At 42.5% G+C, this 24,889-nt stretch overlaps 1 protein-coding gene across 8 annotated transcripts in view; it reads left to right on the top strand.

Annotated features, from left to right (window-relative positions):
* inpp4b (inositol polyphosphate-4-phosphatase type II B) overlaps positions 1 to 24,889 on the top strand; it is a 538,055-nt gene that overhangs the window by 473,488 nt on the left and 39,678 nt on the right. For all 8 annotated transcript variants that reach the window (XM_060926513.1, XM_060926515.1, XM_060926511.1 and 5 more), the window contains 2 exons: positions 2,948 to 3,060; positions 8,191 to 8,345. In XM_060926513.1, coding sequence (XP_060782496.1) covers positions 2,948 to 3,060; positions 8,191 to 8,345 — 268 coding nt within the window. The remainder of the gene's footprint in view (positions 1 to 2,947; positions 3,061 to 8,190; positions 8,346 to 24,889) is intronic.

The following is a 24,889-nucleotide window of genomic DNA, read 5'->3' as shown; positions in this document are numbered from 1 at the left end:
TGCATTCTCTATAAGCCAGCCATGCTGAATCAGCAGTACTGAATCGAGCAGTGAGATTGGAGTAGGAATATTAAATGAGACACCGTGTTCTTCACCTGGACATGTTTTCCCCTTTTCCATCAAACATGATGTGGTGTCAACATTATTTTACATACATTTCCAGGCGGTGAAGATTTCCTGTATAGTTTGAGTGATTTCCTGTTCAGAAATAACACCAGTTCCAACAAGCATTCAATGAGCTCTGAAATGACGTCCATTTAATATGTGACGTGAAGTGTATTGGTCTCGATTGTTTTTATGAAACAGATCATTTCAGTTCTAACGTCTGATTTAGGGCTGCGTACCGGTACTGTGTACCGGTACTGTACCGTGAAAATCGATTCGGTACAGGTCCAAAATACCGGATCATGAAGTACCGGTACTGTACCGATATAAATTTACACCAATGCTTATTTTGTGACTGAAGATGCGTAAATCCTACCACAAAGACAAAAATTTAGCACTGGAAAAGACGTAAAATGCCGCGCTGAAACTTGAAATCCGAGCCATCTTTGATTTGAGATCCTCTCGCCACAGTCTCACGAGACATTGCGAGAGCTTGGCTGATCCAGCGTTCTGATTGGTCAAAAAGACTCAAAAGCAGGTCAGCCATTTTGCCTTTGCTGGCATTGGCGGCCTTTGTTGCTTTGTGTAATTTTGCCGCGCAAGTTAAAGGCCGCGGACTGCGCGGAGTGAATTTGTTTGTCATGCCACGTGGGAAGACCAGTAAGGTCTGGGATCACGTAACAAAGCTTTCAGGGGGCCAGAACACAAGTTGTCTCGCTGTGAGACAACTTATGACTTTTTGTCCCAGGTTAACCAAGTGTGAGACTGAGAGGGTGACTGAGAAGTGAGTTAGGAAACCTAGTTATGTTCGGTTTTCTTTGAATAAAAAGATACTGACAAGTTGTCAACAGTTTATTAATGTTTCTGTCATTATTGAAGAAGTTCAGAAGAACACATGTTAATTTGTCAAATTGTTCAGGTACAGGTACAGGTACGGACCTGTACCTAAACCTCTGTACCGGTACCTGTACCTGTACCTGATGTTACGTTTAGGTACGCAGCCCTAATCTGATTGGATGAGCCATGTTCAGGGATGTTGTAAAATCCTTTACACTACAGCCATTGCTCTGTTCATAGAATAGCTTCGTCAAGAGGTACTGCACATGTAAATGTGTTTCTTGAGCTAGAAACTAAATGATATCACTGTACTGTGATGAAACACATCAATGCTGGTGTTAAAATTGACAAAGTTACCATTTTTATAAATATCTGCGGAAGCCATGGCCTGATGGTAAGAGAAGCAGCTTTGGGACCAAAAGGTTGCCGATTTGATTCCATGGACCAGCAGGAATGGCTGAAGTGCCCTTGAGCAAGGCATCTAACCCCCAACTGCTCTCCAGGCTGCTCTGGGTATGTTGTACGTCACTCTGGATAAGAGCGTCTGCTAAATGGCATTAATGTAATGTAAATGCCTCCTCACATGATCTTAAAGGACTTTGTTCAATAAACATTTTCCTACAATATAAACTTTGGTCTGTGCAAATGTTTAACTTTGCTTAAACTGCTACAACACATGGTTTGTCACAGTAAGTCCCACAACACCTATAACTATACCTATAACTACCGGTACAACTCTGACTATCCCTCTGCCTCAATTTAGTTCCAGTCTGGAGCAGTCACACCACAACTATAATCCTGACTATAATCCCGGTTGGTCCAGACACTCAGGGAAATAAACGCATGCAACTTAGGAATAGTCATGGAAGTTTTTTCCAAGTAGTAGCACATTATTCCGGGTCATACTGTACAGCTTGGACCCCAAGACAACCCATTGCACACACTCCGGAGGTTGATATAATACGGATAATCCATGGACTATGGAAGTATAATAAAAAAAGATACAAAATACGTAGTGGTTACGTTTTTTAATACGGATGCATCATGGATGCTAATACGGATTGGTCATGGACGTTTCAGTATATTACAGATTGGTTACCGATTTCATACGGATGATGCATCACGGATTAAAATAAATAAATAAATAAAAAGTCTAAAACCATTAAATATTTGGACTGCCGAAGTTCATCATTAAAATATCTTACCTGCATTTATATGTTTACTTTATTAATTTGCTATCGATATTTCATGGAAAATCACATATCTGTGAAAGAAAGATCCATAATTTGTATTTTTTTTTTATTTTCTGTGAATCCGTATTCCATGACTTCATGATGCAATAAAGATGTACGAAGATGCCCGGGAAAAATAGCACATGCTCAGACAACGTCACATGTAAATAATAACAATGACCTGATTGGTCAGATGTTTTATCGGATCAGGTCCAGGTCTGGAAAAATCGCTCCAGAAGCAAATCTCAGTGATACGGATAAACCCAGGCCTGGGCTATAGGGATCGTTATCGGTCTGGTGTGAGCACCAACCACATAAACTGCAGGGGACTGATTTATTTATTTATAGCTATCATTATAGTTGTAGTTATAGTTACTGGTATTGTGGGACCAGGCCTTAACAAGACAAAAAAAAATTGCCCACCTTGAAGGAAAAAAAAAAAACTGTGCCAACTTTTCACACCAATATGTAGTTCATTTTGCTTGGACGGGTAGACCGAGTCATATGCATGTACTGTATGTACCTTTATGCGGCCCTAAAGGTTGGTTGTGAGTTTTTTTGCTGCTGTTGTTGTTGTTGTTGTTGTTTTTCCTCTTCAGGTGAATCAGTAAAGTGTTATACAGCCACATTAAATGATCATGGACCAGAGATGAACATTTTGCTCAGTCTGATCCCTTTATAACACTTTACAGACTCAGTGCATAACAAGATAGGCATCAAGTCCTTTATCTTTTTCTCTTACCATATTTTTTTTCTTTATCTCCCTGTCTCAGGTCTGCCTTCTTTTCAGATGCAGCCAGATGTTAAGGAGTTACTTGAAACACTAGGCCAGAGTGTGGTGACCAAGAAGAGGAAGAATGTGGAAATTCTCTGGCTTGCAGGAGCGGTAAGACCAGCACCAGTGTTTGCGTCAGACTGATGAATAATGAGGAACAACCCAAGATAGAATAAATGCTACCAGTTTTGCAGCTTGAACACAACAAACTTGTGCTGACTTATATATATATATATCAGATGCCATTGTTTTTGATAATCTACAGTCTGCAAAGTCTGCATGACTGGATTATTTCTGTGCGGTAGTAAAGGTGAACAAGTCTTGTCTTATCTTAAATCCTTTACGATATGACAGATGTCTGAAGATTATAGCACACTACAGTCTCATACTTTAGACTGATCCACTAAACACTGAAATAAAATTGCGAACAAATGTGGGTGTGTCATCCCAATGCGTAATTATGATTGTCAATCAGTCACAGTGAGAAAAATGTCTCTAATGTTGCTCACTTTCTTGCTAACACTAAAGCAGGCAGTAATAACACACACAGCAGACTGAATTCAGCAAACACTGACTTGTGGTAGCTGCAGAAACACAACTTGAGCACTTGCCATCACATCGACAATTCAAAGGTTACAAAATATTCTGCAACCTAAAACTACAGAAGACTTAGGCTACATCCACACGACAACGGCAACGAGATGTTATTAAAAAAAATATATTGCGTCCACATGGGCAACGGATCAGTAAAATATCAGGTACATATGGCAACGCAACGCTTGCTGAAAACGATGCAATACACATGCCACACCTCTAGGGGCGCTGTAAGACGGTCCCTTCGGAGACACCAGAACAATAGAAGAAGTAAGGACGCATGCGCATAAACTATTATGCGCGAGACTTCATATTAGCCACAAAGTCAGAAAAATCTCTTCGTAAAATTACATTATAATGACCAAATACAATGAAAAGTATTTTTCCAGTCTCACCTGTGAAAGGTAATCCCATGTGATCTCGTTTGGATGGCAAACCTGTTGGTACAGTTAAACGCAGCACATGAATGAGGCATCTTTATTCTCCGCTCCAATATGGCGGCGAGGATGACGTATGATTCTACGTGGAAGGCGGCGTCGTTAATGGTCCGGAATAAATTGAATGCTACACGTTGATGGATTAATTTGTTCTTCTACGCCCTTTTTGAGGAATGTATTGTAGGACTTAAACCAACATCTGAAGAGGTGAGATCGCTCCTTTTTTTCCCTATTTTTGCTGGCGGGATTGACTCTCACTCTCTCTCTCACTTTGCACCATTACACAATAAATATTCACAGTGAAAATATTTTGTAAGCGCGTTTCATGAACCAAGTTATAGGATTTGTTGACAACTCGCATCGAGTTCGTTACACTTCTACCCGGCGTGAAGCACATGTGGTTGTGACGTCATCGTAAACAAATCCGTTCTACTCATCCAGACGACTTTGCAACGGCGTCGTTGCCAGATCTTTCCACTCTGGAACCCGTTCTCAAAAGATTTCGTTTTGGGGCACCCAAAACGCCGGTGCCGTGTGGACGCCAGGCCGAAACGATAAACAATTTTATTGGATTCACCTGAATCCGTTGCCGTGTGGACAGGGCCTTAAAATGACTGTTTTACATTTACAATTTAGTCTAAAAGTCCTCAGTTGGAAAGGTAAGAGATAAACAACTAGCATGACTGAATGGCCACAGCATTTACCTTTTAATGCTTAACCATTAGTGATTTGTTGGCACGGTGGCAGGTCAGCCCAGACTTTTCTGTCCCTGACCACCCATTTCAGTGCTTTCTGGACAGGCCAAGTGCAACATATAATATCTCCAGTGATTCTTGGGTCTGCCCCATGGTCTCAAAACAATGGGACATGACTGATCCAGGTCTCCCAGGAACCAACCAGGAGGCCTTGTAAGGTGCCTCCTCCAGTGGCTCTACTCCAAGGCCCTTCTGGATTGGCAGTAAGCCCAAAAACCCTGTGGGGGAATCTCCTTTCTGCTATTTAAACCTTATTCTTTTGGTCACTGCCCGCAGCTTGTGACCACAAGTGAGGATAAGGACATAGCAGTCTTGTAGTACTTGAGTCTGACTCATACCCTAATTTTAAGGACTCGTGATTTGACTTGGACTTGAGCACCAATAATTCAGACTCATGCATTAACTGCATTCAGACTCGTAGATTAGATTAGATTAGATTAGATTAGATTAGATTAGATTAGATTAGATTAGATTAGATTAGATAGAACTTTATTGATCCCTTTGGGAGGGTTCCCTCAGGGAAATTAAAATTCCAGTAACATCATTACAGGATGAACAGAGAATAGAAAAAAGAGAGAACTTCTAGATAAATTAAGTATTTAGAAAACTTCTAGATAAATTAAGTATTTACATATACAAATATATTAAAAAAAGATATGAAAAAAGTCCAGCAGGAGAGGTATTGCACATTTATATTGCACATTGTCCAGTATTGCTTTTTGTCAGGCTAGGCTACTGCTCCTTCCCGTCCTCTGTGCTCCTGTTACCCCTCCTCCCCCCCAGAGAGGAGTTGTACAGTCTGATGGCGTGAGGGACAAAGGAGTTTTTAAGGGTGTATTCAGACCAGGATAGTTTGATAGTTCACTTGCTTTGGTCCGAACCAAATGTTTTTTTTATTTTTTCATTTTGGTGCGGTTCGCTTTCACACTGTACATTTTAGTAAGCGGACCAAAATCTGTCAACAAAGCCACGTGCCCTGAGGTCGTTCAGCTATTGGTCAGAGACGACGCGCACAAAGCTTTAAGTTCAAAAGTAGTCACGGAGGATAGCGCTGATGAGCGCACATCATGTTGTGACAGTTCTGGCTCTTCACGCAAGTCGCTAGTACCGCCACTTTTTGAAAGAATGTCCCTGATTTTAATGTAGGTCTGACGGAGTTTCTTCACTTTTAGCCGACATTGTTCTGGGGAGCGCGTGAACCCCTTCTCCTTCATTTTCTCACTGAATACAGCAAACATGTCGGCATTTTTGTGTGTTCTCTCCATAAAGCTCAGATATGTGGACATCTGCCCATATATCCACAAGGGTACGCGTTTCTTCCTCGGCCCACGTTTGCCCCCTACTCATTTTTTGTACTCTGTAGTCTAGCCTGAATGACTGAACGACTGTAGTAAGGTTCCCTTGACAACCGAAACAGTGTTTGCACTTTGCAGTGGAGTGTCAAGACTCTGTTTCCCATAATGCTCGACAAACGACGGAAACTCCCGAGGTACAAAAAAGCAAAACTGTCGGATTAGGTCCGGTCTGCTTTCACACCTCCAAAAGATCCGTACCAGGGTTCCTTTAGTCCGGACCGAGTCCGACCTTGCAGCTCGGTCTCGGTCCGCTTGTTTGGTCCAGACCAGAGTTCGGTGGTTTGTATTCAGACCAACCCAAAAGGTCCGGACCAAGGGAAATTTGGTTCGTTTGGTCGTTTGGTCCAGACCAAACAACGTAGGGTTGAATACGCCCTAAGTCTGTTAGTCCTGCACTTGGGAAGGAGCATTCTGTCACTGAACAGGCTCCTCTGGTTGCTGATGACGGTGTGCAGAGGATGACTAGCATTGTCCATGATGTTCAGTAGTTTGTCCATAGTCCTCTTCTCTGCCACCATCACCAGAGAGTCCAGCTTCATGCCGACCACAGAGCCGGCCCGCCTGATCAGTTTGTCCAGCCTGGGTGTGTCCTCCTTGGATGTGCTGCACCCCCAATCACCGGCCACTTTAATAGAAACTTGTTCTTGATTCTAAGATTCTTGTTCTTGGCTGCAGGAGTGGAACCCAGTGTGTTCTTCTGCTGTTGCATGCTGAGATGCTTTTCTGCTCACCATGGTTGTAAAGAGTTGCTATGAGTTACTAGATCCTTCTTGGCAAAAAAAGCTCGAACCAATCTGGCCATTTTCCTCTGAGCTCTCTTATCAACAAGACGTTTACACTCACAGAACTGTCGCTCACTCAACTCAATGGTTTTTTTTGTTTGTTTTTCGCACCATTCTGTCTGCGTAAACTCTAGAGACTGTTGTGTGTGAAAACCCCAGGAGATCAGCAGTTTCTGAAATACTCAAACCAGTCCATCTGGCTCAAACCAACACCCATGGCACAGTGAAAGAAAGTCACACTTTGAGATCACAATTTTTCCCATTCTGATGTTTGAAGTGAACATTAAGCTCACTGAAGCTCTTGATTTATATTTGAATGATTTGTGCTGCTGTCAAGGGATTGGCTGGTTGGATAACTGCATAAAACAGCAGGTGGCGGTTGATCACATGACTATTAAAGTAGCAAACGGATATGCAGGACAGATAACAGTGGCAGTATCATTAAGAATGCATATATATATATATATATATATATATATATATATATATATATATATATATAATCTGTATTAGCATAATATATATTTATAATAATATATATATTATATATTGCGCTAATACAGATATTAGTGTAACTTCATTGTAAGATAAAGTCGCCTCACAGGTTAGCACTAAACAAATGTCAGGCACCATGTTGTGTCCTACATTTTGTGATTATGACGACAATTCAGCTTCCTTTGCCAAAGAGACACACCCTTATGTGCACAGCCAACTAACACACACGTCAGGCTCAACAGGTGTTACAGATGCATATTTTAAGAAGTTAATCTGGCAATATGAAGATACCTGGTTAGCATATGGCGCAGTCTAAGGTGTTTTTGTATGCTGGTTAAAAGTAAGTTCTCTGGAAATTATTGCGATGTTTGTTTTAAAAACGAGACCCTGGTGAAGTATAAGAGGGCAGTGCTTTCATTGGTTTTAATCTCGTCGTTTTTATCATAGGAATGGAAAAGGAATTTGGAAACAAGCCAGGAAAATGTGCCAGTCCTGGGGTTTAAATTTGTACTTTGTTCCTTCACACGTATCACCTTTCTGCTATGAGGACGATGTAGGCATAAGATATGTGACACGGCCTGGCAGCTTGTCAGATGGCTTTTTCCCAGAAAGTGTCTAATTTCCCTGAAGCAGTACAGTTTATTTAAACTGTGTTTATACATTAAACAAATATGTGATTTAATTCTTTCAGAACAAATGTTGGCAAGGTAAAAATCCGGTCACTGCGGCGTGATTTAGAACTGCCTATTTAAGTTACCAAGCAATGCTTAATGTTACTATGATTTTTATGGTTATAAATTAAATACGTATTCTGTCCTGTCAGATCTGTCGGAGGCTTAATGGCATCCGTTTCACCAGCTGCAAAAGTGCCAAAGACAGGACGTCCATGTCGGTGACGCTGGAGCAGTGTGCCCTGCTGAGGGACGAGCACCAGCTCCATAAGGACTATTTTGTCCGGGCGCTGGACTGCATGCGCAGGTAATTTTCTCACAAAGTACTTCGATTCACTTTTATCCTGCTTCATCATCAACATTTCTCACCTGCTTCACAGTGGCTTCACATAACTTGACATGCACTTCATAAAGCTCTATAAACTCTTTCATTAATAAAGCATGCTTACCTTCATTATAAGGCACTCAAAACTTATTTTTAAATTGTTCTTAAGTGGCTGATTATTCTGATTATTGACATTTGCATCAAGGTTAAATGTAGAACCACAATTCTCATATTCCATTTAATTAAGAAATTTCTCAGTACTTGCGCGAATCGATTCAAGGGACGCTCGGTTTGGAAATGAAATATTTTCATAGGTCAAACTGATCAAAAAAAAATTCCCACTGGATTTACTTTGTCCTCATGTGTGTATGTTAATAAATCGAGATGGCACTGATACCATGTATCTGTATCAGGCCGATACCAGCAAAAAAAATGTTTTAATGTATAAGAGATCTGATCCTGTAACAAATGGAAAGGTACAAAAAAATCAAATGAAAATTTTTCTGGGGGAAAGCAATTGAATTTTAGCCCTGAAAATATTTACATATAAAGAGACTTGTATGTTTGTTTGTTTTTTCATTCGTTAGTATTGACTTAATTATACTTTATCCTTCATTCTATTGATTCTATTACAATGTAAGTGATTTTTTTTTTGTGAAAGAGTACAACTGTGAAGTGCTTCAGGAGAAAAAAAAAATCTTGGTCATTTTTTATAGAAAAACACTATCCGGAGAATATTAGCTGATACTCATCTCAAGCTTTCAGTATCGGAAACGGAAAAGAACAAGTGCAGCATTTATGGCACAGCTGATTTAATTTCCCTTACAAAAGGCAGAGATTTGAAAACATAATAAAATGAGCAAACAGTGAAAGAACGCTTGATAAACACAGTGTGCGTGAATCCAGCGTAGCCATTGCACTACAGCCAATCAGAAGGTCTTATGGAGAAGAGTAGGCGTTCTACAACCTCAATTCCAAAAAAGTTGGGACGCTGTGTAAACTGTCAATAAAAACAGAATGTGATAATTTGCAAATCATGGAAACCCTATATAAATAGGACAAAGACAACATATCAAATGTTGAAACTGAGGAATGTTATTGGGGTTTTTATAAGTATATGCTCGTTTTGAATTTGATGTCAGCATCTCATCTCATCTCATCTCATTATCTCTAGCCGCTTTATCCTTCTACAGGGTCGCAGGCAAGCTGGAGCCTATCCCAGCTGACTACGGGCGAAAGGCGGGGTACACCCTGGACAAGTCGCCAGGTCATCACAGGGCTGACACATAGACACAGACAACCATTCACACTCACATTCACACCTATGGTCAATTTAGAGTCACCAGTTAACCTAACCTGCATGTCTTTGGGCTGTGGGGGAAACCGGAGCACCCGGAGGAAACCCACGCAGACACGGGGAGAACATGCAAACTCCGCACAGAAAGGCCCTCGCCGGGCACGGGGCTCAAACCGGGACCTTCTTGCTGTGAGGCGACAGCGCTAACCACTACACCACCATGCCGCCCCTGAGACCAATTGCTGTAGTTTTGAAAGAGAAATGTTGTCCCATTCTTGCTTGATATACAGTTTCAGTTGCTCAGCAGTTCAGGGTTTCCCTTGTCGTATGTTGTGCTTCATAATGCGCCAAATGTTTTAAATGGGAGACAGGTCTGGACTGCAGGCAGGCCAGTTTAGCACCTGTACTCTTACTCAGGCATGCAAACTGGTCAGGGGTGAAAAAGGTGAGAAGGGCGCACGGACACACGGCACGCGCGCAAAAGTACATTTCGTAGTCTACGTTACAAAAAAAATTGCAACCAGTATTAAGCAGGCAACATTCAACATCACTCATCACTTCCCTTTCAACTGTTGTGTGTACTAACTAGGTTTTATCTGGACAGGATGTTGTGTAATATACCATACCACATATACCATATGGTCAATTTGAAGATCGAGATGGTGATTTTGAATTAAAGAACAGGCGTGTACAATGGGCATTACATATTGGATTTTTTTTTAAATAAAAAACTATAAGTTCATCTCGGCCTAAAAAATTTGGGCAGACGCTCCCGCGCGGCACATGTCAGCAATTCCCCCCGTCCCCCTATGAAATGAGCAACAAGTAGGAGAATTATACACGGTCTCGTCTCGTCTCGTCTCGTCTCGTCTTCTTCCGCTTATCCAGGACCAGGTCGCGGAGGCAGCAGTCTAAGCATGGAAGCCCAAACTTCCCTTTCCCCAGACACCTCGGCCAGCTCCTCGGGAAGAACACCGAGGCGTTCCCAGGCCAGCCGAGAGACATAGTCCCTCCAGCGTGTCCTGGGTCTTCCCTGGGGCCTCCTCCCGGGGGGACATGCCTGGAACACCTCCCCAGGGAGGCGTCCAGGAGGCATCCGAAAAAGATGCCCGAGCCACCTCAGCTGGTTCCTCTCGATGTGGAGGAGCAGCGGCTCTACTCCGAGCTCCTCCCGAGTGACTGTGCTTCTCACCCTATCTCTAAGGGAGCGCCCAGCCACCCTGCGAAGGAAACTCATTTCAGCCGCTTGTATCCGCAATCTTGTTCTTTCTGTCATTACCCAAAGCTCATGACCATAGGTGAGAGTCGGAACGTAGATCGACCGGTAAATTGAGAGCTTCGCCTTTTGGCTCAGCTCCTTCTTCACCACGACGGACCGGTAAAGCGACCGCATCACTGCGGAGGCTGCACCGATCCGCCTGTCGATCTCACGCTCCATCCTTCCCTCACTCGTGAACAAGATCCCGAGATACTTAAACTCCTCCACTTGAGGCAGGACTTCTCCACCAACCTGAAGAGGGCAAGCCACCCTTTTCCGGTCGAGAACCATGGCCTCGGACTTGGAGGTGCTGATTCTCATCCCAGCCGCTTCACACTCGACTGCAAACCGCCCCAGTGCATGCTGAAGGTCCTGGTTTGAAGAAGCCAACAGGACAACATCATCCGCAAAAAGCAGAGATGAAATCCTGTGGTTCCCAAACAGGATTCCTTCCGGCCCCTGGCTGCGCCTAGAAATTCTGTCCATAAAAATTATGAACAGAACCGGTGACAAAGGGCAGCCCTGACGGAGTCCAACATGCACTGGGAACAGGTCTGACTTACTGCCGGCAATGCGAACCAGACTCCTGCTCCGTTCGTACAGGGACCGGACAGCCCTTAGCAAAGAGCCCCGAACCCCATACTCCCGAAGCACCCCCCACAGAATACCACGGGGGACACGGTCGAATGCCTTCTCCAGATCCACAAAGCACATGTGGACTGGTTGGGCAAACTCCCATGAACCCTCGAGCACCCTATGAAGGGTATAGAGCTGGTCCAGTGTTCCGCGACCAGGACGAAAACCGCATTGTTCCTCCTGGATCCGAGGTTCGACTATTGGTCGAATTCTCCTCTCCAGTACCCTGGAGTAAACTTTCCCTGGGAGGCTGAGAAGTGTGATTCCCCTATAATTGGAGCACACTCTCCGGTCCCCTTTCTTAAAAAGAGGGACCACCACCCCAGTCTGCCACTCCAGAGGCACTGTCCCCGACCGCCACGCGATGTTGCAGAGGCGTGTCAACCAAGACAGCCCCACAACATCCAGAGACTTGAGATACTCAGGGCGGATCTCATCCACCCCCGGTGCCTTGCCACCGAGGAGCTTGCAAACCACCTCAATGACTTCGGCTTGGGTAATGGACGAGTCCACCTCTGAGTCATCAGCCTCAGTCTCCTCAGTGGAAGACATGACGGTGGGATTGAGGAGATCCTCAAAGTATTCCTTCCACCGCCCGACAATGTCCCCAGTCGAGGTCAACAGCTCCCCACCCGCACTGTAAACAGTGTTGGCAGAGTACTGCTTCCCCCTCCTGAGGTGCCGGACGGTTTGCCAGAATTTCTTCGAGGCCGACCGATAGTCCTTCTCCATGGCCTCCCTGAACTCCTCCCAGTTCCGAGTTTTTGCCTCCGCAACTGCCCGAGCTGCAGCACGCCTGGCCTGCCGATACCCGTCGGCTGCCTCAGGAGTCCCGGAGGTCAACATGGCCCAATAGGACTCCTTCTTCAGCTTGACGGCATCCCTTACTTCCGGTGTCCACCACCGGGTTCGGGGATTGCCGCCACGACAGGCACCGGAGACCTTGCGGCCACAGCTCCGAACAGCTGCATCCACAATGGAGGTAGAGAACATGGTCCACTCAGACTCAATGTCCCCCGCCTCCCTCGGAAGCTGGGAAAAGCTCTCCCGGAGGTGGGAGTTAAAGACCTCCCCAACAGAGTGCTCGGCCAGACGTTCCCAGCAGACCCTCACCATACGTTTGGGCCTGCCAGGTCTGTCCAGCTTCCTCCTCCGCCAGCGGATCCAACTCACCACCAGGTGGTGATCAGTTGACAACTCAGCCCCTCTCTTCACCCGAGTGTCCAAGACATAGGGTCGGAGATCAGATGACACGACTACAAAGTCGATCATCGACCTCCGACCTAAGGTGTCCTGGTGCCATGTGCACTTATGGACACCCCTATGCTCGAACATGGTGTTCGTTATGGACAAACTGTGACTAGCACAGAAGTCCAATAACAAAACACCACTCGGGTTCAGATCGGGGAGGCCGTTCCTCCCAACCACGCCCCTCCAGGTGTCACTGTCATCGCCCACGTGAGCATTGAAGTCCCCCAGTAGCACAATGGAGTCCCCAGTCTGAGCACCCCTCAGTACCTCTCCCAGGGACTCCAAGAAGGCTGGATACTCTATACTGCTATTTGGCCCGTAGGCACAAACAACAGCAAGAGCCCTCTCCCCAATCCGAAGGCGCAGAGAGGCGACCCTCTCGTTCACTGGGGTAAACTCCAACACATGGCGGCTGAGCTGGGGAGCTATAAGGAAGCCCACACCAGCCCGCCGCCGCTCACCACGGGCGACTCCAGAGAAGTGGAAAGTCCAGCCCCTCTCGAGGAGCTGGGTTCCAAAGCCCAAGCTGTGCGTGGAGGTGAGCCCGACTATCTCTAGCCGGTACCTCTCAACCTCCCGCACAAGCTCAGGCTCCTTCCCCCCCAGCGAAGTGACATTCCATGTCCCAACAGCCAGCCGCTGTGTCCGGGGATCAGGTCGTCGAGGCCCCTGCCTTCGACTGCCACCCAATCCACACTGCACCAAACCCCTACTGCTACCTCTGTGGGTGGTGAACCCACAGGAGGTCGGGCCCACGTCACCTCTTCGGGCTGAGCCCGGCCGGGCCCCATGGGCAAAGGCCCGGCCACCAAGCGCTCGCATACAAGCCCCAACCCCGGGCCTGGCTCCAGGGTGGGGCCCCGGCTGCGTCCTACCGGGCGACGTCACGGTCCTGGATTTTTTCTCCATAGGGGTTTTTTGGTGAACTGCTCTTGGTCTGGCCTGTCACCTAGGACCTGTCTGCCTTGGGAAACCCTAACAGGGGCATAATGCCCCCGACAACATAGCTCCTAGGATCATTCAAGCACACAAACCCCTCCACCACAATAAGGTGGCAGTTCTAGGAGGGGAATTACTTTGAATTATACACGGTATCATACCTAAAATTTTATCAGAAATATAGATACGATACTATAATTCTCCCCAACATACTACATTAGATAAGCTAACCTCATTTATAAAAGATACGCACTTGTATATGACGTATATGTGATATATATGATGTATATTCATACATTGTTACTTTATGGAAATCTTCAGTAAGTTTGGTCTTTTCATGACAGCCTGTTGTAGACCTAAATATAATGCACATGAAATGACACTCCTCACCTCAACATGACCTTTACAATCATTTAAGCCACCATGGGCAATGCTGAAACCACTGCTGCAAACAGTACATCGTGCGAAACTGTCATTATTGTTGACCCTTATTAGACAGGGAGATTATCAGACAGGGAGATTATCAGGCAGGGAGATTATCAGGCAGGGAGATTATCAGACAGAGAGATTATCAGACAGAGAGATTATTAGACAGGGAGATTATCAGGCAGGGTGATTATCAGGCAGGGATATTATTAGACAGGGAGATTATTAGACAGGGAGATTATTAGACAGGGAGATTATTAGACAGGGAGATTATTAGACAGGGAGACTATCAGGCAGGGAGATTAGACAGGGATATTATTAGACGGAGATTATTAGGCAGGGAGATTATTAGACGGAGATTATCAGGCAGGGATATTATTAGACAGGGAGATTATTAGGCAGGGATATTATTAGACAGGGAGATTATCAGGCAGGGAGATTATTAGGCAGGGAGATTATCAGGCAGGGAGATTATCAGGCAGGGAGATTATCAGGCAGGGATATTATTAGGCAGGGATATTATTAGACAGGGATATTATTAGACAGGGATATTATTAGACAGGGATATTATCAGCTAGGGATATTATCAGCTAGGGATATTATTAGACAGGGATATTATTAGACAGGGATATTATCAGCTAGGGATATTATTAGACAGGGAGATTATCAGACAGGGAGATTATCAGGCAGGGAGATTATCAGGCAGGGAGATTATCAGGCAGGGAGATTATTAGGCAGGGATATTATTAGACAGGGATATTATTAGACAGGGATATTATTAGACAGGGATATTATCAGCTAGGGATATTATTAGACAGGGAGATTATCAGACAGGGAGATTATTAGGCAGGGATATTATCAGGCAGGGAGATTATTAGACAGGGAGATTCTTTTGTGTAATCTGAGCTGAAGTGGGTTTTGTATTTTGGTTTTTGGGGGCGCGCGCGCTCTCTGCCATGCCGATCCTGTAGGCCGCACTGACTCAGCTGAAAACTTCGGTCCTCGAGAAAAGAGAAGCCCGCCCACACTGAAGGCTGATTGGCTTATTTTGCTGAGTAACCCAATCAGGATGCTCTTTGTCTCGCACACTCCATCATATGCGCTCTCTCGCGCGCGCCGTCATATGCGCGAGGCAGACATTAATGTTTCGATTGGGAATTTTTTTTTTTAATCGCGAGTCTGATTGTGTGGCGCTGCGCAACACACTGGTCTCTGTATGGGAAACCCTGCATTGCTTGCGCTCTACAGCCAGAGCAAGCTAGAACAAGCGGTTGTCATGGGGATTTGAAAAGACGCTTGGTGCTTATTTTTAGGAGAAAAACACCCTGTCGGCTTTCTAGCTCTCGAAAAAAAAAACTATTTGAAAACCATCCATTGTGAAGAGGGAATTTCTCTATACCACGCCACTGAGCTGATCATGTGTTCGTTTTCATCTCTCATATCTGGCGACAGTAAGCTATAGCAGCTGGTATTTACATCTGTAGCAAGCTAAACTTGATTTCAGCACGTATGTTAAAACATATTAGACATAGTTACATTTATGTACACATTTCTGGCACTGTAAAAGACTTGCCTCAACACGTAACAGCAACAAAATCCAACGACTTTTCCAGTTATTCACCCCCAAGCGCGCTGGAAACTGTTCCATTGGTATGTTCAGATCCAGTCGCGAGATGAGGTTGCCAGCTCTCTCTATAAAAAGGTGACTTTGCGGTCTGAATCTGTGGAATATTCGTAAGCGAGGACTGGCAACCAGCAGTGGGTTGCGCACCAGTTTGATCAGAACTCCAATGGAAAAGAAGCGCGTGTTACTGTTTATCTCGATTGGCTGTAAACCTTGTAAGTGAAATGTTTGGCAACAATAACGTTGTAGCCTGCCTACCCCCCCCCCCCAAAAAAAAAACCTCTTCGGATCTACACGATTCACACAAGTGACCTATTTTGGGACCAAAACGGCGAATTTCGCCGAAAGGTGAGGAGTTTGCATGTGTGCTTACTACAGAGCCATGCAATTTTAATATGTGCAGAAAGTGGTTTGGCATCGTCTTACTGAAAGAATGAAGACCTTCCCTGGAAAAGATTTTGTCTGGATGGCAGCATATTGCTCTGAAACGTGTATATATCATTCAGCATTAATGATGCCTTCCCAGATGTACAAGCTACCCATGTCATGTGCACTAATGCACCCTCATACCATCACAGATGCTGGCTTTTGAACTGTGCACTGATAACAAGCCGGATGGTTCCTTTCCTCTTTAGCCGGGAGGATATGGTGTCCATGATTTCTAAAAAGAATTTCTACTTTTGATTCATCAGACCTCGGGACAATTTTCCACTTCGCCTCAGTCCATCGTAAAAGAATTCAGGCCCAGAGAAGGCAACGGTGTTTCTGGATATTGTTTATATCTGGTTTTAACTTGCATTTGTGGATGCAGTAATGAACTGTTTTCACAGACGATGGTTTTCTGAAGTGTTCCTGAGCCCATACAGTGATTTCCACTACAGACACGTGTCTGCTTTTAATGCATTGTTGCCTGAAGGCCTGAAGATCACAGGCAGCCAATGTCAGTTTTCAGCCTTGTCTCTTGCGTACAGAGATTTCTGCAGATTCTCTGAATCTTTTAATGACATTATGGACCATAGATGATGTGATCCGCAAATTCTTTGCAATTATATTGAGGAACGTTATTCGTAAATTGTTGCACTGTTTGCCCATGTAGTCTTTCACAGAGCGGTGAACCCTTCCCTATCTTTACTTCTGAGAGACTCCGCCTCTCTGGGATGCTCTTTTTACACCCAATCATGTTACTGACCTGTTGCCAATTAACCTAATTAGGTTTTTTTTTTAGCATTACACAACTTTTTCAGTCTTTTGTTGCCCCTGTTCCAACCGTTTGCTATTTTTCAAAAAAAACAATAAAATTTCTCAGTTTCAACATTTGATGTGTTGTCTTTGTACTATTTTCAATGAAATATAGGGTTTCCATGATTTGCAAATCTTCACATTGTTTTTATTTATGTTTGACACAGCGTCCCATCTTTTTTGGAACTTGGGTTGTAAAATGTTTTCTGACTGACATGAAAAATAAGCAATTTATTATACAATATAGATTCTCTATAATGTTTTTTTTTTTTTTAACTATGGCAGATGATGTCCATTTTAATGAATAAGCATGACTTTTCAGCGGAGAGTCTTAAAATCAAGCAAATCAAATTCTGAGATGCCTCTGGGCTCCTTTAGTGGTCACATGTGTTCTTCATGGGATATTAATGTTCTGTTCATCATTTCCAGCAGTTTAAATTTAACTCCAGCTGGGAAAATGTGACTGTATTTCCAACATGAACAATGAGTGCAGATGATACCTTAAGCTCTTATCCATCAGAATTTCCTCTTCTTCTGTTCAGTTTGTGACCTGCATTTGGATTTGTACTTTGGAAAGTACAAATCCAAAGGTCTGTTTCAGATTTCTTTTTTGGAAGAAAAGGCAACCTTGATTCAGAAAAAACTAAAGGTATTATTCTCGGGAACACTTTATAGTGGGAAAGCCATGATCCAATGGTTAGAGAAGCAGCTTTGGAACCAACAGGTGGCTGGTTTGATTCCCTGGGCTAGCAGGAATGGCTGAAGTGCCCTTGAGCAAGGCATCTAACCCCTAAGTGCTCCCCAGGGTATTCTAGGTACATTGTTTGTCACTCTGGATAAGAGCATCTGCTCAATGTAATAGTTTTATATAGTAGTTCACTGTTTTTTCCTCACCCAAGATCATTGTGAGCTTTCACTTCTCATTTTCTGTGCATTTTTTCAGGAAAGTCAGTTCCCTTGTACTTTAGGTTCCCTTACCAAAGTATTTTAAGTTGTCATTTTCAACAGTTTTGTTTCTGTGTAAACCCACAACGTTGATCATAGACAGACAAGGCTTGTGTGCTACATCTATAGCCTTGATATTGTATTTCCACTTTCCAAACCGACTTGTGATCTGAATGCTGAGTCCAGTCATTTAGTACACAGGGATAACAAAAGGCTTTGAGATGATGAACTCGTACCACAGTTCCTACAATAAGCCTTTACTTCTTGTTTTCTGTCCATCTTTTCAGGAAAAAGCCTTTTTTTTCTTTTTTTTAATTTACTAGTTGATTTTCCTGAGGTTAAAGGAACAGTCCACCGTACTTCCATAATGAAATATGCTCTTATCTGAATTGAGATGAGCTGCTCCGTACCTCTCCGAGCTTTGCGCGACCTCCCAGTCAGTCAGACGCAGTCAGACGCGCTGTCACTCCTGTTAGCAATGTAGCTAGGCTCAGCATGGCCAACGGTATTTTTTGGGGCTGTAGTTAGATGCGACCAAACTCTTCCACGTTTTTCCTGTTTACATAGGTTTATATGACCAGTGATATGAAAAAAGTTCAGTTACACAAATTGAAACGTAGCGATTTTCTATGCTATGGAAAGTCCGCACTATAATGACAGGCATACTAACACCTTCTGCGCGCTTCGGCAGCCCATTGATACGGAGCTCAGATATCAATGCGCTGTCGAAGCGCGCAGAAGGTGTTAGTACGCCTGTCATTATAGTGCGGACTTTCCATAGCGCAGAAAATCGCCACGTTTCAATTTGTGTAACTGAACTTGTTTCATAAAACTGGTCATATAAACCTATGTAAACAGGAAAAACGCGGAAGAGTTTGGTCGCATCTAACTACAGCCCCAAAAAATACCATTGGCCATACTGAGCCTAGCTACATTGCTAACAGGAGTGACAGCGCGTCTGACTGCGTCTGACTGACTGGGAAGTCGTGCAAAGCTCGGAGAGGTACGGAGCAGCTCGTCTCAATTCAGATAAGAGCATATTTCATTATGGAAGTACGGTGGACTGTTCCTTTAAAATGTGTTCTTTATGATTTAGTTACTATTTTTTTAACCACTCATTTGTTTGCTTCTTTTATAGAAGCAATAAATAGTCTAATCAACATCAGTTTAACCTTTTCATACAGGAAAATATACTGTAGAAAATATACTGTAGAAAATATCCTATATGTTTTTTTTTTTAACCTCCATATCAGCTGCATCATGTAATAGTCCGAAACTGTTACATTTTGCACGTCAGGATTTATATATATATGAGTGATTCCACGCTTATGGGTACTGAAATGGGGACATGAACTTATTCACCTAAAACCATTTCTTTTTTTACCATCAGGTCACAAAACATGTAATCTTTAATGAATGATATGTTAAAAGATAACTTTAATTTTCTGAGATGTAATAAAAACATATTTATATGCCAAAGTCAAGCCTATGAGTTCCAAAATGATGTCTGTTACATTACTTCTGTTACGATTGTCCATCTCGCGTCTGTTACAAATTAATTACAATCTAGCTATATACCATGTTAATCTTATTGAAAGAATGTGTATGTTTATTCTACTACACATGTTTATTAATTATATTTGCTAAAACATCACCTTCCTATGTTTCAAAAAGTAATTCTACATTGTTAAAATTGAGAATATATATGTCCACAACACTTCTGTTACGTTCTGACTTCGGCATATAAATATGTTTTTATTACATCTCAGAAAATTAAAGTTATGTTTTAACATATCATTCATTAAAGATTACATGTTTTGTGACCTGATGGTAAAAAAAGAAATGGTTTTAGGTGAATTTTTAAAAATAAATTCATGTCCCCATTTCAGTACCCATAAACGTGGAATCACTCACATATATATATATATATATATATATATATATATATATATATATATATATATATATATATATATAAACATGAATACCTTTATTGTTATTGTTCATGTACAGTGAGATTCAGGATGCAGTACCAAGAAGGACTACACAGAAGGAATTAATTAAAATGCAAAATATAAATATAGAATATAGATACAAAGTTTAAAAAAGGATAAATAGGCCTATGAAAAGAGGTAAAGCATTGTGTGTATCCTTTGTGTGTTTGTGTGTGTGTGTGTGTGTACATGCATGGGTCCTAGTCTTAAGGCCCGGTCCCACAATACTGATAACTATAACGATAGATATAAATAAATCAGTCCCCTGCAGTTTATGTGGTTGGTTGTCACACCAGACCGATAACGATACCTATAGCCCAGGCCTGGGTTTATCCGTATCGCTGAGATTTGCTTCTGGAGTGATTTTTCCAGGCCTGGACCTGATCCGATAAAACATCTGACCAATCAGGTCATTGTTATTATTTACATGTGACGTTCTCTGAGCATGTGCTATTTTTCCCGGGCATCTTCGTACATCCTTGTTGCATCATGAAGTCACAGAATACGGATTCACAGAAAATAAAGAATATAATACAAAACGCGGATCTTTTATTCACGGATATGTGATTTTTCTGTGAAATACTGATAGTAAATTAATAAAGTAAACATATAAATGCAGGTAAGATATTTTAATTATGAACTTCAGCAGTCCAAACATTTAATTGTGTTCAACTTCTTAATTTTTTTATCCGTGATGCATCATCCGTATGAAATCGGTCATCAATCTGTAATATACTGAAACGTTCATGACCGATCCGTAAATTATTAGCATCTGTATTAAAATCCGTAACCACACCGTATTTTGTATCCTTTTTAATTATATTTCCATAATCCATGACCTATCTGTATTATATCAACCACCGGAGTGTGTGCATGGGTTGTTTTGAAGTCCAAGCTGTACAGTATGACCCGGAATAATGTGCTACCACTTGGAAAAAACTTCCATCACTATTCCTAAGTTACATGCATTTATTTCCCTGAGTGTCAGGACCAAGCGATACTATAGTCGGGATTATAGTTGTGGTGTTTCTGCTCCAGACTGCAACTACATTCAGGCAGAGGGACAGTCAGAGTTGTAGTTATAGGTATAGTTATAGTTATTGGTGTTGTGGGACCAGGCCCTTAGTAGGCTCTGAGTAGGCATGTGACAATATATCGTGTGATGATAAATCACGATACAAATTTATGATAATTTGAATTCATGAAACAAAAAATGAATCCCGATTATTATCAGGCTGCATCACCTCTTTGTTTTTCCAATCTGTAATTATTTTGTTTAGAAAGCAAAGGACTAAATAATATATAATCGAGGGAATGCACGTGACTTCAACATAGGCGGAAGTAAAACAGCTCTAATGCCATGAAAGCACGAAAAACAGATCTAAAATGGGAAAGAGGTGTTGTGTGACTGATTGTATAAATAGATGTAACATGAAATCAGAGCTCTCTTTTTATAGACTGTTGAAAAATAAGGACAAGCGTAGCAAATGGAGGGAGTACAATTGTTCGTAAAAGTTTATTTGAAAAAGGCCGATTTCAACTTTTAATTTTATTCTTATTGTTATTATCCCGCAGGAAATGTAGCCTGCAGCAGGCATCAAGACACGTCAAAATACATTAAAAACATAGATTTTGTAAAGTATTTGTTATTAACTATTTCATTTTTAATAAAAGGAATATTTTAGTTACCGGTAATAGGCTTTTATATTTTACTCTAACCTTTACAAATGTCAGGAAATAATTATTGTTGGTGATTAAGAAAATTGAAACTTTTTGTTTGTTTTTGTTTTTAATGCAATATTTAAGTTGAAGAAGAGTAGGAAAATGAATGTTGCTTTTTTTGAGAATGAAATTTAAAATTTTGATAAATTGTTCTTAATTTGTTTGTTTGTTTACCACGAGATGGCCTAGTGGTTAGCATGTCTGCCTCTTGATTGGGAGATGGCGAGTTCTACTCGCAGTCGGGTCATACCAAAGACCATCATAAAAATGGTACCTACTGCCATCTGGCAAGGCACGCTGCAATATGATGTGAGTGGGGAGTCAAACTCTCGTAGTTACCAGAGGACTAATCCCCCACTGTAACCCTAGCTATGTAATAGGTGAGAGGCCGAGGGCTACAGAAACGGAGATTGGTTCCGCCCAATGCGCTCAATTGTGTGGCGAGGGAAGGACTTTAGACTTTCTTTTAGATGTATTTATTTATTTATTTTCAAAAATATAATGTGAAAATTGATTCGTGAAACCAATATCCTGAACCGAATCAAATTCTGAATCAGGTGAATTGTTACATGCCGATCTCTATGTAAAGGTCCTTGTATGTGTGATTTAAAGTGGCAGTGCAGTCAGTTAGCAGCAATGTGATATACAATGGTGCTTGAAAGTTTGTGAACCCTTTAGAATTTTCTATATTTCTGCATAAATATGACCTAAAACATCATCAGATTTTCACACAAGTCCTAAAAGTAGATAAAGAGAACCCAGTTAAACAAATGAGACAAAAATATTATACTTGGTCATTTATTTATTGAGGAAAATGATCCAATATTACATATCTGTGAGTGGCAAAAGTATGTGAACCTCTAGGATTAGCAGTTAATTTGAAGCTAAAATTAGAGTCAGGTGTTTTCAATCAATGGGATGACAATCAGGTGCAAATGGGCACCCTGTTTTATTTAAAGAACAGGGATTTATCAAAGTCTGATCTTCACAACACAGGTTTGTGGAAGTGTATCATGGCACGAACAAAGGAGATTTCTGAGGACCTCAGAAAAAGCATTGTTGATGCTCATCAGGCAGGAAAAGGTTACAAAACCATCTCTAAAGAGTTTGGACTCCACCAATCCACAGTCAGACAGATTGTGTATAAATGGAGGAAATTCAAGACCATTGTTACCCTCCCCACGAGTGGTTGACCAACAAAGATCACTCCAAGAACAAGGTGTGTAATAGTCGGCGATGTCACAAAGGACCCCAGGGTAACTTCTAAGCAACTGAAGGCCTCTCTCACATTGGCTAATGTTAATGTTCATGAGTCCACCATCAGGAGAACACTGAACAACAATGGTGTGCATGGCAGGGTTGCAAGGAGAAAGCCACTGCTCTCCAAAAAGAACATTGTTGCTCATCTGCAGTTTGCTAAAAATCATGTGGACAAGCCAGAAGGCTATTGGAAAAATGTTTTGTGGACGGATGAGACCAAAATAGAACTTTTTGGTTTAAATGAGAAGCGTTATGTTTGGAAAAAGGAAAACCCTGCATTCCACCATAAGAACCTTATCCCATCTGTGAAACATGGTGGTGGTATCATCATGGTTTGGGCCTGTTTTGCTGCATCTGGGCCAGGACGGCTTGCCATCATTGATGGAACAATGAATTCTGAATTATACCAGCGAATTCTAAAGGAAAATGTCAGGACATGAACTGAATCTCAAGAGAAGGTGGGTCATGCAGGAAGATAACGACCCTAAGCACACAAGTCGTTCTACCAAAGAATGGTTAAAGAAGAATAAAGTTAATGTTTTGGAATGACCAAGTCAAAGTCCTGACCTTAATCCAATGGAAATGTTGTGGAAGGACCTGAAGTGAGCAGTTCATGTGAGGAAACCCACCAACATCCCAGAGTTGAAGCTGTTCTGTACGGAGGAATGGGATAAAATTCCTCCAAGCCGGTGTGCAGGACTGATCAACAGTTACCGCAAATGTTTAGTTGCAGTTATTGCTGCACAAGGGGGTCACACCAGATACTGAAAGCAAAGGTTCACATACTTTTGCCACTCACAGACATGTAATATTGGATCATTTTCCTCAGTAAATAAATGACCAAGTATAATATTTTTGTCTCATTTGTTTAACTTGGTTCTCTTTATCTACTTTTAGGACTTGTGTGAAAATCTGATGATGTTTTAGGTCACATTTATGCAGAAATATAGAAAATTCTAAAGGGTTCACAAACTTTCAAGCACCACTGTATAATGTGCAAACATCTCAGTGCAGTGCAGCTAATGTAGCAGCATTCGCATGATTGTGTAGACATATGCACGCATACACTCGTATCAGAATATAATCTTGGAGTCCGGTAATCTGAAATGTCTTGACAGATTGGTTTAAGAGGTTTATTGCTTTGGGGTTGAAACCACCCCTTAATCTGGCTTAGTGTGGGCTCATGACAGTGATGTGTCAAGTCGTTGCAGATGGGGATGGCTCTGTAGAGACAGTAGGACCTGTAGATAGCTTCTAAAAGTGGCAGCTGAGCTCTGATGACTCTCTGGGTGCAGTTGATATCCCGCTACAGCGCTTGCCTTTTGAGATGCAGCATGGCCATAGCCTAAGGTTAGAGAAGCAGCTTTGGGACCAAAAGGTTGCCAGTTCGATTCGATTCAGCCATTCCTGCTGGTTTGGGACCAGCAGGAATGGCTGAAGTGCCCTTGAGCAAAGCAGCTAACCCCTAACTGCTTCACAGGCTACCCATTACTGGGGATATGTCAGGGTCTTGTTGTACGTCGCTGGGGATAAGCGCACCTGCCTGTAATGTAATGTATCTTTACCAGTGATGGAGTGTTGGTAGTACATGATACAGCCTCTGACATGTGGATGTTCAGGAGCTTGAAGCTTGACACACTTTCCACCATGTCTGCAGTGATGAAGAGTGGAGAGTGTACTGTCCGCCACAGTCTTTCCTGAAGCTGAGGACAAGCTGTTTGGTCTTACTGGTGTTGAGACATAGACTATTGCCTGAGCAACACCTTGCCAGGCGATTACCTATCATTTTGGTAATGTCCACATATTGGACTGAATGACAGTGTTTGTATTGTGGATAGGATCATTTTTTGTCATCTTTTTCTTTTTTTCCTTTGTTTTTCTTTTTGTCCTTGTATGGTTTGATGTTTTTTTGTTGTTTGAATGTTCTTTGTTTGA

This window comes from Neoarius graeffei, chromosome 7 (genome assembly GCF_027579695.1).
Source record: "Neoarius graeffei isolate fNeoGra1 chromosome 7, fNeoGra1.pri, whole genome shotgun sequence".
Lineage (NCBI taxonomy): Eukaryota > Metazoa > Chordata > Actinopteri > Siluriformes > Ariidae > Neoarius > Neoarius graeffei.
This window is presented reverse-complemented; position numbering and strand designations above follow the sequence as displayed.